General features: G+C 45.4%; 1 protein-coding gene and 1 pseudogene across 4 annotated transcripts in view; both read left to right on the top strand.

Moving 5' to 3' along the window:
* NLGN3 (neuroligin 3) overlaps positions 1 to 16,053 on the top strand; it is a 74,610-nt gene extending 58,557 nt beyond the window's left edge. For 2 of the 3 annotated variants that reach the window (XM_081125496.1, XM_081125498.1), the window contains one exon: positions 14,553 to 16,053. In XM_081125496.1, the coding sequence (XP_080981622.1) occupies positions 14,553 to 15,426 (874 nt within the window). In that variant the 3' untranslated portion in view covers positions 15,427 to 16,053. Of the gene's footprint in view, positions 1 to 10,466; positions 10,545 to 14,552 lie in introns of those variants that run through there. The other variant, XM_081125500.1, reaches the window with a different exon arrangement.
* On the top strand, positions 2,548 to 3,283 carry LOC308551139 (high mobility group protein B1 pseudogene; annotated as a pseudogene). Its single transcript has one exon. The product of its transcript is annotated as a high mobility group protein B1 pseudogene (transcript).
* Positions 16,054 to 18,143: the final 2,090 nt, after the last annotated feature.

Raw genomic sequence — 18,143 nt, 5'->3', positions numbered from 1 at the left:
CAGGGGGTTACAAGTAGCTGGAGAAAGCAATGACTGATGCTGAAGAGGTGAGGAGGTGGAAGCAAAAACTATTTGGAGCCATTTGTAAAGTGAGTCTACCACAACCAAGGAATTAATTTTTCCTTGAAAAGTAATTCTTGACTGAGCTCCCTGCATCATTTCCCTTGGGAGGGTGCTAACTGTGATGGGTGATGCAGGCCAAGGAGATTGACATGTATAACATACTTCTATGGTCTCTCAGTAGCAGGGTCTGTTCCAGGACATTGCAGACAAGCTTTTACCTAAGGCTGTTATGCAGATCATTCCAATTTTGGAAGTGATGCCTGGGATATGACCAAGATAAAAGGTAACTATATTATGATGTTGACAGCTTAAGGACAGGGTGAAGGCCTCAAGTTCATTTCTTTGTTGGCCATGTCCATTTATTCATTCAGTTGTCATTCATCTAACTTTATCTAAATGACTACTATGTTCTAGGCACATAGGTGCTCATACAAAGATGAATGGTTCCTGCCCTTCAAAAGTATTCTAATGGAAGAGACACAAGAGTAAATATACAATATTAGTGGGCTATGATAAGTGCTATCTCAAAGATATACGGTGCAGAGGAGAAACAGAAGTATAGAGAAAATGGAGGGAATAAACCTTAACTCCTGAATTTAGCATGAAAGGCCACTGGCTACCTCTCACCACTCATTAGCCTTTGTATGTGAAGGGCAGACAATCTGAGCTGAGTTTCAAAGAATGAAGAAGAGTTGGTAAAGAAATTGGGAAAAGATGTAATAGGCAAGTTTTTTACCAAGGGCAATGAGGAGCCAATGGAGGATTTTAAGCAAGGAATTGACATGATCAGATATACATTTTAGAAAGACCACTCTGAAGAAAGTTTGGAGAATGGATGGGAAGAGGCCATGAATGGAGGTAGGGAGACAGTTAAGAAACTGGCTTACTAATTCAATTATAAAATTATTACAGTCTGTACCAGGGTGGTGGAAGTGGAATAGGAAGGAAGAGGAAGAGTCAGAAGATATGAGGAGGTCAAACTTACAGAGTTTAGTTATTTATTGAATACAAAGTGGTAGGAGAGTGAGCAAGATGGGGAAGCTAATACCAACTCCCCAGATTCTTGGCTTGGACAGTTGGGTGGATATAATACCATTCACTGGGATACGGGAACTGGAGGAACAGCAGATTTGCGAGCAGAAGAGATTATATATTTGGAGACCAGGAGTGAGGTCTGGCTTGAAGATACAGATTTCAAATTATCGGTAGTTGAAGCTATGGGAGCAGATGAGACTGCTCTTGGAGAGTTTGAGAAGTGATAAGAACAGATGAAATGGTACTCTGAGGAATATCAACATTTAAAGAGCAGAATAAGAGGAAAGCATGGAGCAGTCAGAGAGATGAGAGACCCACTAGAGAAAAGTATAACAAAAATTAAAGGAGATGATGTAGGCATTTAAAACCCTGTTTTAGAGAAATATTTAATGACATTTTAAAATGGTCATGCTATAATGGAAAGCGAGAGAGGATATAAAATAATATATATTGCAGAAAACAGATTGGTGGTTTCCAGAGGTGGTAGGTGGAAGATAGGCAAAATGGGTGAAGGGATTCAAAATATACAAGCTTCTAGTTATCAAATAAATAAGTTATGGGGATGTAACATACAACATGGTAAATGCAGTTAATGATATTGTATTGCAAATTTGAAAGTTGCTAAGAGAGTAGATGTTAAAAATTCTTATCACAAGAAAAAAATTGTAGATATATCTGGTGATGGATGTTAGCTAGACTTATTGTGGCAATCATTTTACATTATACACAAATATTGAATCATAATGTTGTACACCTGAAACTAATATGTTATATATCAATTATACCTCAATAAAAATAATAATATGGCCCAGCCTGGCATGGCTCAGCGGTTGAGCATCAACCTAGGATCCAGGAGATCATGGTTGAATTCCCAGTCAGGGCAGATGCCCGGGTTGCAGGCTCGATCCCCAGTGGGGGGCGTGCAGGAGGCAGCAGATCAATGACTCTCTCATCATTAATGTTTCTGTCTCTCTCTCTCCCTCTCCCTTCCTCTCTCTGAAATCAATAAAGATATATTTAATAATAGTAATAATAATATATATCATAAGATGATAATTTTATTTTAAAAGTATATCTCTATCTTTTCATTGAAAAGTGTACACTTTCACAACTATTAGTAATAACTATCTCTGGGTGTGGTGTTACAGACTATTTTTATTTTCATCCTTATTATTTTTTGTGTTCTTATTTTTCCATAAAGAACATGCATTACTTGTGTAATCAGCAAGGATAAAAATTAATATTAAAAGGAAAAAATAAAAGAAGAAAGTTTTGAGAACGTGGAGTGGTCAACTGAATCAAACACCTCAGAGTCAGTAATACTCATTCTGAGAGCTGTCTATTGAATTTAACAACAAAGTGACCTTGGTGAAAACTGTTTCAGTGTAGTAGGGAGTAGGGGCAGAAGTCAGATTGGAGTGGAACTGAAGAGTGAATGGGTATTTGCAGTACATTGAGCTCTATAGAGACAGCGCCGGGGCAAGAGCGAGCCGGACGGGCACTGGGTGACTGTGTGCTCGCTGAGGGAAAATAATTAAACATAGGCAAAGGAGATCCTAAGAAGCCAAGAGGCAAAATGTCATCATATGTTTTCTTTGTGCAAACTTGCTGGGAGGAGCACAAGAAGAAGCACCCAAATGCTTCAGTCAACTTCTCAGAGTTTTCTAAGAAGTGCTCAGAGAGGTGGAAGACCATGTCTGCTAAAGAGAAAGGAAAATTTGAAGACATGGCAAAGGCGGACAAGGTCCGTTATGAGAGAGAAATGAAAACTTATATCCCTCCTAAAGGGGAAACAAAAAAGAAATTCAAGGATCCCAATGCACCCAAGAGGCCTCCTTCGGCCTTTTTCTTGTTTTGTTCTGAGTATCGCCCAAAAATCAAAGGAGAGCATCCTGGCCTATCCATTGGTGATGTTGCAAAGAAGCTGGGAGAGATGTGGAATAACACTGCTGCAGATGACAAACAGCCTTATGAAAAGAAGGCTGCTAAGCTGAAGGAGAAATACGAAAAGGATATTGCTGCATACCGAGCTAAAGGAAAGCCCGATGTGGCCAAAAAGGGAGTTGTCAAGGCTGAAAAAAGCAAGAAAAAGAAGGAAGAGGAGGAAGACGAGGAAGATGAAGAGGATGAGGAGGAGGAGGAAGATGAAGAAGAAGATGATGATGAATAAGTTGGTTCTAGCGCAGTTTGTTTTTCTTGTCTATAAAGCATTTAACCCCCCTGTACACAACTCACTCCTTTTAAAGAAAAAAAAAAAATTGAGAAGAAAAAAAAAAAAAGAGTGAATGGGTGATGAAGAAGTGTAGACAACAAATGTAGAAGTGTCTTTCAATAACTTGGTTAAAAAGGAAAGGAGATAGGGCAGAGGCCCAGTGAAAGATACCATCCAGTTTGAGAATCTCATACTATGTCTGGTGGCTTTGAGTATCCTGATGAAAGGTAGGTTATGAAGGTCTTCTGACATTCAGATTTTCAGTGTAAGGGGTTACAGCATAGGGTGGAATTAGAAGCAGCAGCCAGCTCAGGGAATCAACATCAGAAATTGTTCTGGCCCGGCCGGTGTGGCTCAGTGGATTAAGCATCGTTCTGAACACCAAGAGGTCACAGGTTCAATTCCCAGTTGGGACACATGCCAGGGTTGCATTGTGGGCTAGCTAGATCCCTGGTAGGGGGCATGCAGGGGACAGCCTATCAATAGTCTTCTCTCACATCAGTGTTTCTCTTTCTCTCTCCCTCTCCCTTCCTCTCTCTAAAAAATCAATAAAAAAAACATTTTTAAAAAATTGCTCTTCTGGTGCAGAATGGAGGGAGTCAATGGGACAAAGGGGGGTATCTGTAATACCTTTAACAATAAAGATAAATTTTTTAAAAAGAAATTGCTTTTCTGGGCTCAAACTTGTCATCATTAAAACTGAGCAAAACATTTCAATGCTACATATATGGCTACATAATTTAGAGCATGGGTTAATCCTTAAAAAGAGACGCCCCCCCCAAAAAAAAAACCTATGCTATGAGGAAGAAATAGTTGTGGAAGTTCTTGGGACTCATGTGATAACAGTCAGGGCTTCTTTTTTTTCTTTTCTTTTCTTTTAATCCTCACCCAAAGATATTTTTCCACTGTTTTTAGATAGAGTGGAAAGGAGGGAGGGAGGGAGGAAGGGAGAGAAACATCGATATGAGAGAGAGACATCAATTGGTTGCCTCCCGTAGGCACCCTGACAGGGCCAGGGTTCAAACCTGTAACCCAGGTACGTGCCCTTGACCGGGAATGGAAACTGGGACCCTTGGGTGAGTGGGTCGATGCCCTAACCACTGGGAAACACTGGCCAGGGCAAGGGCTTCTTTATAAAAGTGTGTAGCTCAGTTCTGTAGACAATATTGTTCTCTAGGAATAATGCCAACCTTGGTGCATTCTACGGCTTAACCCAGCCCCAACACTGTAAGATGAAATGTCAGCAGAGAGAAAGAGCAGTTTATGCTTAATTTAAAGCACTAACTCAGATTCAAAAATCAATAACTGCTTGACATTCTGAAAAGTGCCTTCATGCTGGCAAACCCATTTCCTAGGAGACAATGAAATAACTCCATCATCCATGTCTTTTGTAGGAGGAAAACATAACCAAAATGGAGGCCTCTTCAGAGGATCTGAAGCTCTTACTTTATACCCAAAGCAGAGGCCCCACAGATTGTGGAATCCTTATTCTGGATGTGTCTGCTTCTGGGATAAGCAGAGGAAAGAAGATCTTAGGGGCATCCAACTAAAAGAGGTTTTCACTTGGGGAGGCACAGGGCAGTAAAGCCATAGAGGAGAACCATAATCTTTAAACAAAAGGCAAGATGAGGATTGAAATAAAAAAAGGGAGACAAAATCTTTGGGAGACATTGGAGCAAGTTCGAGGGACAAATTAAGGAAAGCAGGTTAGTTAGAATGAAGGCTGTTAAAGATGAAGATGGTACTTCAGAGCCTGTTGCAGGGACTGATTTGGTAGTTTAAAGAAGGTATACAGCCCCTGGCAAGTGTGGCTCAGAGGTTAGAACATCAGCCCGAGCACTGAAGGGTCTCGGGTTCAATTCCAGGTCAAGGGCACATACCTGGGTTGCAGGTCAGATGCCCGGCCCAATTGGGGTGTGTGTGGGAGGCAACCAATCAATGTGTCTGTCTCACATCAATGTTTCTCCCCCCCCTTCCACTCTCTCTAAAAATTAATGGGAAAAATATCCTCCGGTGAGGATCAACAACAACAAAAAAGAAGTTATACAGGACTAGATCCTATCTGCCCCTTCACACACACACACACACACACACACACACACACACACACACACACACACACACACACACACTGCTCTATTGGCTGGGGCTGGAGGTGAGCTGACCCTATGAAAGGCATAAGGCATTATAGTGAGAGTTAAGGTTGTACTCAAGCTTTTATGGGTGCTCCCTTTTGGCCCAGTGTTATCTCCCTGGACCTGGTGCCAGAATCCACATGGATGGGTCTGTCCAGGAATCCACGTAACACATACTCTGGCTCCTTGTCTCTGATAGGATGGATGAATGTGCTTGAACAGGGAGGTGGAGGACTTTAGGCAGAAGGCAAAAAGGGCCTAGAAGTCAGTCCTCTAATTTACAGCAGGATTGGCTGGACAGGTGGGGTAGGAGAAAAACTGCCTGGGTTTCCTACCTGGATAACCTACCATCCCTCCTGCTATGAGTAGTACATGTCAGCAGAAGCCTTGGCCTTCAGGGTATTGTCAGCAACCTGGCACTCCCCAACATATTGACCTGGTAGTGCTGGCTGGTTCCAGGAAGGAGCAGGGGTAGTATTTGTGATTACTGAGGCATGGGGATTCTGGATGAGGCATTCATGGTGTTATTGTTGGCAAACTTGGCTGACAGAAGGAAGAGCAGAGGAGTCCAAAGATTAGACAGAAAGGTGAGCACAAGGGCTTCTATTTAGGGCTTGGTTTACATGTTTCACTGGATCCTCAGCTTGAGAGGATGGGTGAATAGACCATTGGATTTCTATTTGAAAGACCTGGAAAATGATCCTATGAAAAAAATCTCTGTATGTACAATATGATTACAATGATGACTGTGTATATAAAGAAAGAAAATTGGAAGGAAAGTACTAAACTATCAACAGCTTAATGGGCAGGGCATCAGCTCATCAGGTTGGCTTCCCACACTTGGAGAATTAGCAGAAATAGCTAACTTCTTTTGTGTCCTTTTCACTTCATCCTTCAAGTTTGACACTTAACCCCATATTTCTGTCTGTGACCTGGACTCCTTTCTGATTCTTCACCCCTACCACAATACCTCTAGTCCTCTTGGGTAAAAATCCAGGATTGGATTCAACCTGGGAACTTTATATTTCTGTGCCACTCCTGAGGTCCTACTGTGCACTATATCCCCAAGAGCAGAGTGATCAGGAAATGAACATCAAGCTGTATTGGCTGAGTAAAACATTAAGACAGGAGCCCAAAAGTTCCAATTTTCCATTTCACTTTTTTCACTTGGCTACCTGGTCTAGTGAAAGGATGTCGAATTTTCCAGAATCATTTTCAAGCATATATTCTGTTGTTGCAGTGATCAGACATCAGTGAAATATAATACTATTCCTCAAGCCCCAGGAATTAAGGTCTTCATAAAACACATAAACACATAAAACACATAAACACATTACAAATTGCAGGGAGTGGATATAGTGTTGCTGAAGACTTTTCTTCCTAAGAAATCTATAAGCTCCAAGAAGCACTGCCTCACCCTTAGATTTTATTCTTGGTAGAATAAGTGTACCATCCTGACTATGTGGGGCTGGTTTTAGGATATTACATACAATTAAGTTTAGGGGAGGCTGGAACAACTTTGCTTTTGTTCCCTGCTCCAAACTGTCCATAGAGCAAAAGGTGTATGCTTAACTGTCAGGTGAACTGGTGCACTATCTAGGTACAGTTCTTTAGAAACCCCCTTGGAAAAGTATTGATAGCTCCCTCTATTTTACCTCTTCTAAGACTCCAAATTCCTGGGACACAGACTCACTCATATAATTATGTGTCCTTTTGAAAAGGATTTGTGAAAAACAGTAGCAATTATGAAAATAGCACCACTTCCATCTTCCCCTAGCAGCCCTTACATACACTTTGCATAACCTTCCACAACCTGAGCTGAGTTGGGGTCATTGGAAATGTTCTGCAGATTTTCAGGGTTCCCCATTTCCTTAATCTTATGGACCCATTTGGGAAGAGTTTTTGCCTGTGTGTCTTAAGCACCATTTATATTGGAAGCTGTCCCCCTTGATTTCTGAGCCATACAGCAATGCTGTCTCATTTATCAAAGCCACACACAATGCCACATTTTGTTCAGTAATGAGGCCCAGGAATGGGCTGGATGATGAACTCCACATGGGAGGCAGTGCTGTTGCATGCCATCTGAGGAAGCCTCAAGCTTGCTGCAATGTAATAAGCAGAGCTCCCACCAGCCTGCTTATTGATTCTGTTGATGGGTTCTGTACCTCTGAACTATGATGATGTCACTGGTGAGATGTGCTCTTAAATCATGTGATCATTTTCCTCCATCAACTGTCCTGGTCCTAGATGGAACAGGAATGGGGAAAGCCCTTGCTGGGGCTGATGTTTGAGTCATATCAGAGACAGCAGGCTTATGTTTAGGGCCTCTTACCTTGTATGTCTGAAGATCTAATGAAAGGACACTGACGGGGTAGCTCAGTTGGCTGGAGTGTCATCCCAATATGCCAAGGTTGTGGGTTCGGCCCCCAGTTGGGACACATACAGGAATCAACCAATGAATGCATGAATGAGTGGAGTGACAGATTGATGTTTCTTTCTCCCCCCCCCAAAAAAAATCAATAAATAAAAAAAGAATAATAAAGAAAAAACTAATGAAGGTCTCCCTGAGTGAATCCAAGGAAATAAGCAAACTGATGTAAAATCTTCAAATATTCCCCCAAAACATCCATTGTAAGAAGAAAGTCTGCTTAGGATTCGAGGCAGAAACTGATTTTAGCTGCTTACCAGGAGCAAGTGGACTTACATTGCTCAATGTAGTAGTTTTCCTCCACTCCATTTTCCTCCCATCTTTCCCTCCAATGCCCTCCCTTCTCTCTCCTTGCCTTCCTCTCTCTCTTGTGGTATCAATACCTCATCAAGAAGATGTATTCAAGTAGCAGTAAACAGTCAGAGGACAAGTCATTTCTAGCAACAATATTTCTTTACAGCTACAAGCTATTCAAAGGGACTTCCTGTAGCCTAGAACTGCAAGCATCCTAAAGAAACCCTGCCAGGACTCCAAGGAACAATGAGTACACACTGGTACTGACCTGTAGTTTCCTTTCCGAGGAGCTCTGCTATAGGAGCTCTCTCTTCTGGTCAAACAGGTCTGCCCACCATTCCCTAGATACATCTCACAGCTTCCTGTCACCTGGAATGCTTGGCCTTCCATCTCCTTTATGACCTGAGCCCAACTCTGCCTTTTCCATTAAACTTACCCTCTTCTCCTACATCTGAATGCTTTCTGGCACCTCATATCTACAGATGGCATTTAGGACATACTCCCTTGTTGCAGGTACAAAGGTACATGTCTTTAACACTGCAGGATGTTCCATCCAATTTTAACTTGTACTGTATGTGGCTTTTTGAAGTCTTCCCTTGACTCTAGTAAAATGTAGTTTGAAACTTGTAAACAACTGTGTTAGCCAGAAACATCATTCATGTGAACTAGGCAAATTACCTTTTTTCCTTCCTTCTCCTACTCTAGTTGTAAACCAGGCCAGCCTGGAGGCCATGGCTGATGCTCACTAGCCATCAGGTTCTTTCAAATGCATATTTATACTCTTGCACAAACATTGAGGAATAAATATCCATTGCTTTTGTATGTGTTTTTTTGTTGTTGTTGTTGTTAAAGTATATGTCTCATTTCTCTTACTGGCTTAGAACTTTCTAGAGTCAGGGACCGGTTTTTACTCAGATTCTCAATGGGACTTGTAGAGCTCATCAGCTGTGATGTAGTGGAACAAGTTCTGGAGCCAGACTGCTGGGTTCTAATCTAACTTTTTTACTTACTAGCTCCATGACCTCAGCTATGTAATTTAACCTCTGTGTGCCTTAATTCCTTTGTAACATGGGAATATTAATAATGCCTGCTGCATATGGTTATTTTGAGGATCAAACAAAGTAATACTTGCAAAGTACTTTGGGGTTTTTTTTCTTTTTTTATCCTCACTCAAAGATATGTTTTTATTGATTTGAGAAAGAGAGGAAGAGAGAGCGAGAAGAGAGAAACATCAATTGGTTGCCTTCCATATGTGCCTGGGCAGGGGATCAAATCCGCCACCTTTTGGTGTATGGGGCGATGCTTCAACCAACTGAGCCATACCAGCCAGGGCCAAAGTACTTCGTATGTTGCCTTAAGAACAGTTGGGATGTTTTCCACTCTTCTGCCACCTGTCCCCAGCATGTATCCAGTACTGAGTACCCAGTAAATGTCCAGTACAATTGATGTATTCATATGCCCGGATTTGGCCAAGGGAAGCCAGGGCTCTGGCTCTCTGGCAGTGAGCTTGGGCTGAGGTGGAGTGCAGAATTCAGGGACCAGTTTCTGCTGACTTCACTTATTTCTTTGCTGCTATTCAGGACACAGAATTAATAGGGTCTTCAGGTATGTCTTCCTTCAAACTGGACTGATCCCACAGTTAATGGTTAACATTCTTTGTTTACCTTAATGATTGCCAAGATCTGTTGCTGCACATGATACACATTGCAGTCCAACTGCCTTGGCCCCGAGGGTAGAAGGCCATTTTTGAAGAGGTTTTTGGGGTTCTGGAATGGGACTGGAAATACCTTGGTCTATCCTTACCCACTCAAGACATGGATAATAAGCAGAGCGCCTTGGTACTGCCAAGTGTCATTCCCCGCCTTGACCTCAAGGTGCAAGTACTGCCCATGCCTTTTTTCCTCCCCAGAGTCATATCCTTTTAAAAGCTGGGAGCTGTAAGGCATGGAAAGGAACACAGGAACCCTCTCTACAGCTCTCCCACACACCGAGTCTACCTGTGGCCAGGGAGTGGGGGAAAGCTGAGAGCTGTTGATGAACTCAGATCCATGCAGTTCAGTCTCCCAGATGAGATGGGCTAAACATGGACACATGGGTGACAATGATGCCTCTCCCCCTCTGGGACAGGGCAGTAACTCCAGATTATGTGATCTGTCTATCCAAATCCATTGGGAGCTCAGGGGATCAATCTTATTTAATAATTGTGTGTGTGAGGAGGTGGGGCTGGTTAATGTTTGTCTGGTTCCTCTTGGGCTTTGGGCCATATCTGGCTCCGGCTCTGGCTTCTTTGCCCCTCCCCTGGGCTGGGCTGACAGTACCTAGTGGCATAGTGCAGACGCGTCTGCAGACATTCCCAGGAAAGAGCAGCAGCAGCCAGGTGAGGAAGCTGGGGCCTGAGAGAGGTGGATCGGGGGCGCTGGTGTGTCAAGGGGAGCAGAAATGGGGGCTGGGAGAAGCCTGGGTCTTGCCTTCTCTTGGCCTCGGCATTCTGTGTTTCCTTCTGAGCTGGGGTGAGGCCCCTCCTGCCAAGTGGCAGCCTTATTTAGCCTCTCTTTGTAGCCCCCAACTCTTATCCTCTTTCCAGACTCCAAGTCGTTTCTCCTCTCTGTCTTTTTCCCTAGCCAAGGATTCCTCTCATCCCGACAGGGCCAAGTTCCTAGGAAGACTTGAGGGTCCCCTTGGTACAGGGTGGCCAAGTTCATCTCTTTAGAACATTTCCTGTCACACAAGGTTAAGGTTCGGTGGGACGATTGGGCACTGCTATTTTCCTTCCCTGATTAAAAGGTAAACCAGGCATGTAACTGACATGGGGGCTGTGGGCAGATGAATACAGTGCACTCAGTAGGTGCACAGGGCCAACCAACAGGGCTGAGATTTGGGAGCATGCATTTCTATTTTCTTGAAGGAAGCAGGCAGAGTCAAGAACTTGGAGTAACTGATGATTTGGAGATCTAAAGGGATTGCCTTCCAGCTGTCCGAAAGTTGTTCCAGCTGTTAGGAATGACATGGTAGAATGCATGGACTTAAAAAAATGAGATGAGGGGAGTATAATAGAGACAAGAAAGAGAGATTTGAATGGAGAGAGGATCTATGTGGATGTAGCAGAGCAATGGGGAAGGGACCCTGGCTTTGGTTAGGGACCAACATGAATCCTAACCAGAGCTCCAGCACTTGCTTACCAGCTGTGTGATGAGTTACTCAGCTTCTTTGAGCCTCTGTAGCCTTGTCTAATTAAACATGAGGGCAAAACACACCAGGAGCAACACAGAGCTTATGAATATCTGGACTTTAACCTAAAGTCAAAAACACCGTTTGGATTTCAAAATCAGGTCACACCCCTGGATGTTTTTTAAAATGAAACCCTTGAGGTACTAATGTTGACATAGGGATCAGCTCTCTTTCCAAATAAGAGAGCAAAAATTGAGATCCAAGTGCCCACACAAGGGTCCTTAGGGGGCCCAAAGGTAGCTACTGGCTATGTGCCAGAGGGCTCAAGAAGATGAAAGGCTGAAAGCTACAAGAACCTAGAAACTCAGAGGTGGCCAGGCTGTCTGTGGGGCACCTCTAGGGGCAGAGAGAAGAAAACAGCTGAAACTTGCTTTGGAGTTTGAGTAAGCAGTGCAAGAAAGCTAAGGAAGGAAAACAGAACAAACCAGGATGCAGCAGAAAACTCTGGGAAGGAAGGAAAAGAAAGATGTCAGTTGATAGAAAAGGGGAGAAGAAGCTACAGGAGAATAAAGCCAGAGCAGTTTTGAAACTCCCTGTTTCTAAAAACACAGAAAGAAAATTATTAATTCCAGCCAAGACAGTAGGGCTTATGGGACATAGTATGGGCTCTCAACTTGACCTGGCTCAAATCCCAGCTCGGTCATGTGCCAAGTGCACAACCTTTGTGACCCTTCTACAAATCCCTCACCTTTCTTTACCTCAGTTTCCTCATCTGTGACATGAGGACTCAAAGTAACACCTACGTGGTGGAGTTGTTCGGAGTTTTACATGAGATAGTGCGCATGCAAGGGCCTGGCACATAACAGGCGCTCAGTAAACAATTATTCTTAATGTTCCTTGACCACATGTTTTTTAATCTAATGGCTCACTGAACAAAACATTTCTTTATAGCTAACCGTGGTGCCTCCTGTAGCAGCTCTGCCTTCAGAACCCTAGGCTTGAGATAAAGGGCACCCATGTTCCTGCTCCCTCACGCTGGATTAGGCCCATAGCATGAACTCACTAATGATTTTTTTAAGTTAAATGAAGAAACTTTGTTCAAAGAAGTAATCTATGTCCTGTGGACCATCCCTTCATTGCCTAGTTTCTTTCATCCCATTTCCTAACTTTTCCAGTTGCTAATACCCCACCCCTTCCCACCTGGAACAGAGAGGACCACCCAGAACTGACTATGAGGCTTCTGCCACAACCACTGCCCCTGCACTGGGGGCAGGAAATGCCCTGCATTTCCTGTGAGTTCAGGCCTGTGTGTTCTCCTCACATCCAGTTTCTTGTTTCCAGCATGACCTCCTTACAACTTAATGGCAGAAGTGGTGGGAGGTAGGGGGCAACCTTCTTGCCTACTGAAGGGATAAAGGCGAATTTCTTCCCTAGAGCAACTGGCAAGCTTGGGAAACCAGGAGGTTACAGTGTACACTTGATATTGAGGGCAGGGCAGCAACGGGACAGTCTGTTCTATCTCAGATGGACACTATAGGTCAATAATAGCATTAGGAAGAAAAAGGAGGGATACTGGGTTTGGCAGCCCACTTAGTCCTCCAAAGCGACATTGTTTTCTCTTCCTGGTAAGGTTCTTACTTCCCATGATCAGCAACTACAAAAATGGAGCTGAGCTAAGAACTTTTGCAGGTTGCTTCATTATCTCACAATAATCCTGGATATTAAGACTGTTTATAGATGAGCAAGCAGGCTCAGAGAAGTTCAGGGTCATATTATGTGCAGAACCAGGGTTCAAACCCAAAGCTGTGTGACTCTTACCTGTTTCATCTTCTAACTTTCTATTTGATTGCTTAACTCTTTTTTTCTTGTTCTGGCTTATTTTCACCATGTACCCACCTGTCCACCCTCTGTATGGGTTCCCTTTCCAGAAGCTCAAGGAGAGATGGTCAGAGTAATTTCCATGACACTGGATTTGGAATTTACTCACGGGTCAACAGCTTCTGTATTGCTTGCACTTTTATGGGTAGCATTAGCCTTGGCTTTTGTTGTTGTTGCTGTTGTTACTATCCCTTAGCCTTGGCTTTTACTGACACCATCTGCAAAAGCACAAGTATACTGTAGAAAGAGCCTAGACTTCTGCTCCAGATCCTTTTGTGTTTCATCCTACTCCACCACTTTCAAGCTGTAAGACCTTGAGTCTTACATAAGTGACTTAACTTATCTAAGCTGTAGCTTCCTCATCTGGAAAGACAGTCCTTAAAGGCTGCCTAAGTGGATCAAAAGAAAGAATGTATGAGAAAACACCTAACATAGTTCCTACCCTGATAAATATAAGCTCCCTTTCCTTTCCTCTAGCTCACCCATACACTGGAGGGAATCTGAGTCTAGGAAAAATTCCTCGGACCATAAATTTCTAGTAGGATCATGGGGAAGGGCCTGGGCCAAGAGTGTCCTGGTTCCCTGGGTGCCCTCTTAAAGGTACCTGTCTTTGTTACATCTCCTCCTCCTGCACCATGGCCATTCTTCTGGTGGGGCTATGGGGCGGGTGCGGCGATGGACCGGGCGGGCACAGAACAGGTGGGTGCAGGCTGGGTGTCTGGCGCTGGGACACAAGTGCTCTGTGTGTAGGGTGGGCGGAAGTCAGGGCGTTTGATCTGAATTCTAAAGGGCGTTGTTCAGAACCCCACAAAGGTCCCATTGTGCAGACACTGGGTATAAAGCAGCATATGACTCCCCAGCACCGGGCGGTGATGAATTGGGACGCAGGCGCGGACCCAGGGACCACTCCCTCAGCACAGAAATGAGACCATAGGGGACCTGTCTGGGTGGCCTCAGGGATAGGCGCTCCCCAAGGTAACGGGGCTTTGGGGGTTTGTCCCAGGTTGAAAGTTAAGGAACTGGAGGATGGGGATCCAAAGAGGATAGTTAAAGGCAGAACAAGATGGGCCTGGCAAAGAAAGAGGCTAGAAAGGAAAGAATGTTGGATGAAAACAAAAAAGGGAGATGGGGCTCGGGGAAGTCAAGTCAAGTGAGTGAGTGGGTGAGGAGGGGGAGAGGCTGGCAAGGGAGATGGGGCGATGAGGAAAGCTGTGACTATCCTTATCCCTTTCCTGTCACTGGCTCTTGGAAGGCCTGAGAGGTGTGCAAGGCAGTGTGGTGATGGCTGGCCCTCTGGCCCAGCTCTCCTCCAGCGTACTTTGTGGCTCCTGTCTTGCAGGTGTGAACGAGGCAGGATGAACTGGACGGGCCTGTACACCGTGCTCAGTGGCGTGAACCGGCACTCTACTGCCATTGGCCGGGTATGGCTCTCAGTCATCTTCATCTTCAGAATCATGGTGCTGGTGGTGGCTGCAGAGAGTGTGTGGGGTGACGAGAAGTCTTCCTTCATCTGCAACACCCTCCAGCCTGGCTGCAACAGCGTCTGCTATGACCATTTTTTCCCCATTTCCCATGTGCGTCTGTGGTCTCTGCAACTCATCTTGGTTTCCACCCCAGCTCTCCTCGTGGCCATGCACGTGGCTCACCAGCAGCACATAGAAAAGAAAATGCTGCGACTTGAGGGCCATGGGGACCCCCTACACCTGGAGGAGGTAAAGAGGCACAAGGTCCACATCTCAGGGACATTGTGGTGGACCTACGTCATCAGTGTGGTCTTCCGGCTGCTGTTCGAGGCCGCCTTCATGTACGTCTTTTACCTGCTCTACCCCGGCTACGCTATGGTACGGCTTGTCAAGTGTGAGGCCTACCCCTGCCCCAACACAGTGGACTGCTTCGTGTCCCGCCCCACGGAGAAAACAGTCTTCACTGTCTTCATGCTGGTCGCCTCGGGCATCTGCATCGTCCTCAACGTGGCCGAGGTGGTGTACCTCATCGTCCGCGCCTGCGCCCGCAGGGGCCGGGCGCGTGGCCGCTCCAATCCTCCCTCACGTAAGGGCTCGGGCTTCGGCCACCGCCTCTCACCTGAATACAAGCAGAATGAGATCAACAGGCTGCTGAGTGAGCAAGACGGCTCCCTGAAAGACTTACTGCGGCGCAGCCCAGGCACTGGGGCCGGACTGGCTGAGAAGAGTGACCGCTGCTCTGCCTGTTGATGCCCCAGGCCAGGCAACCCCCCCATCCCGCTCCCATCCTGCCCTGCCGGGCCTGTGCCTCCTTCTCCCCTGCCTGCGCAAGGGCTCTGCCTGCCGGGAAGAGAGAGCGCCATCAGAACCTTCCTTCCCTTCCTAAGCCCATTCCCCCTGAGGCCTTCTGTCTCAGGGGCTGAGGGGGTGGGGAGCTGGAGGCCACCAACTCCAGTGCTCAAGGTCCTGGGGATGTGGGGCAGCTCTTGTTCCCTGTACCCCTTCCTCTTCCCTCTCCTTCTCCCTGGGGCCACTGGGGACAAGAGATAGGACACTCTGACAGCATCTCCAATTTTGAAACTAATCTTAACCCTGTGCTGTCAGATACCTTATTTCTGGAGTCACATCAGTGGGGAGGGAAGTGAGCAAGTGAACTGGAGGGAGGGTGCTGCAGGCCTGTGAGAAGGTAGCAAAAGAAGGAGGATAGCACTTGTGGCCTCAAGGAAAAGGAGAACCCGTCTGGGATGGAGGCTTAGGGAGGGAGAAAGAAGCAGGCAGATAAGTTGGAGTGGGGCTGGTCGGGGCTGCCTTTGCCTCTAGTCTCCAGGGCCTCTTTCTGCCTGAAATGTTACACATTAAACAAGATTTTACAGTAAACGAAGGGGTGCCCTGTGTGTTTGTCAACTTTTTTCTCTTGCAACCTCTGCCCTCCCCAGGCTGAGCTGGCCTTGGCTTTTGCTGATCAAGAAAAGAATGGGTGAAAAACAGTGATTTGAGGAGCTGAAGCTGCAAATGAGGAACCGCAGCCTTCCTGGCCCACAAAACCAGTCCCTGAGCTGTTCTCCCCTGGGTTCCGTTGTATTGCCTTTTGTGTGTGTGTGTGTATGTGTGTGTGTTTTCATTTCTTAATAATATCGTTATTGGTATTTAATTCACTTGCTCCCTTCCTCTGATTTGATTTACTTTTTTATCCATTTTAAGTATACAGTTTATTGAGTTTTGGTAATTGTGTGCAGTTTTGTAAACTTGACCACAATGTATTATAAAACAGTAACATTACCTCAAAAAGTTTCTTTGGGCCCCTTCCTCTGGTTTTGAAAAGATTAAAATGACAAATCCATCCAGGGAAACAGGAAATGATAGAGAAATTTCGCAGGTCTCAGAGAGGAGCAGTCCTCTCCTCTGCACTCCTAGGAGAAATAATCCCCTTCCTCCCTTGAAATTCAGCATTCTAGGCAAATTAATGCTCTGCAAGCCAGCCATCCAATTGTGCAGTGACTTTGACCCCTTTCCTCTGGACCTACCCCCTAATTCTCCCCTCCTCCCCAGTTTCCTTCCCTCAGGGATCAATACCACCCACCCCAGAGATGTCTGCATCCCAGGTCAAACATTACATAGCAGCTGTGTCCTCACCAGCATAGCATCATTCTCCAAAGCAGCAGGTAGCCTCCCCTCCCTCATCAGCTGTGGTGAGAAAAGCCCCACACTGGGACTTGACAAAGCTGTGTTCCAGTCCTAATTGTGTCACTTATTAGCAAGGCATTCTCTTCTCCAAGTCTTAGTTTCCTTGAGAGCAAATAGGGCTGGCTTTGCACATCTCCAGCTCCCTTTAAAATTCTGTGCCTCCGGTATTCGGAAACGTCTTCCCCAGCCTCACAGGGGTTTCCTCTCTCAGAGTTGCTGCCCTCATCAATGGCCTCTCAGAGTAAAAGTTTTCCCCATAGTGAATTTCTCTCCTCAGCTTTCCTACCTCCTAACAGAAAAAAAAATTCTTTGCCACTCCCTCTCAGAGTGTGCTGCCACCACGTGGGAAGTAGAGAAAGGAAGAGAAACTCAGGCATAAACTTAGCAGAATTGCCCTCCCCTCGAAAGTCTCTCCTTCCTACAGAAAGCATGGAAGTTTTCCTTATTCCAAGCCATTTCTCCTATAGAAAAGAAAAGGGAGAGTAAGTGGTCTCCCCGCCCCTCCAGTCAGCAATCAGAGAGAGAGCTTCTTCCTCTCTTAAACTAGACACATTCCTTTCCTGCAAGAAATTTCCTTTCTCCTTAGAAACCAACATCATATCCTGTCAGAGGAGAGATTCTTTTCTTCTTGAAATCTATCTGCTCCTCACCCACACCACAACACAACACACACACAGCATCTCCTCTCTCTCCAAAAGGTTACCAAGAGAAAGATTTTCTTTTAAATTCCATCATGGTTCCACAAAGGAACCTCATGCCTTCTTCCCCACACTGAGAAATGCTAAATCCATCATCACCTCAGAAATCTCCTTTCTTTTCCAAAGACTCTACAAATCCCCTTTGGAAAGAGGCTCCAACTCTAGATCAAGATTTTCCTCTCCAGGGGGCAGTAGTAGGACAATAAAGCTACCCAGCCAGCCCTAGCCAGCTTGCCCCAGTGGTTAGAGCGTCAACCTTTGGACTGAAGGGTCCAGGGTTCAATTCTGGCCTAGGGCACATACCTCGGTTGTAGGCTCGATCCCCAGCCCAGTTGGGTGCGTACAGAAGGCAACAACATTGATGTTTCTCTCTCCCTCTCTCTCTTCCCAGTGGAAAAAATATCCTAGGGTGAGGATTTAAAAAAAAAAAAGCAAAAGCTACCCAGCTGGTGTTACAGCCAAAAGGAAGACACTTAACTCTGTGTCCTATGAACCAGGTGGGAGCAGGCCAAAGGAAGCCTGAGCGGAGCCGGTGAACACACTGTTGGAGGGAGGGAGGAGGATGAGTAGGGGTAACCCAGGGAC

Source organism: Miniopterus schreibersii, assembly GCF_964146895.1.
Source record: "Miniopterus schreibersii genome assembly, chromosome: X".
In the NCBI taxonomy this organism is placed as follows: Eukaryota; Metazoa; Chordata; class Mammalia; order Chiroptera; family Miniopteridae; genus Miniopterus; species Miniopterus schreibersii.
Note: the sequence above shows the minus strand (reverse complement) of the source record. Positions and strands in the feature narration are given on the sequence as shown.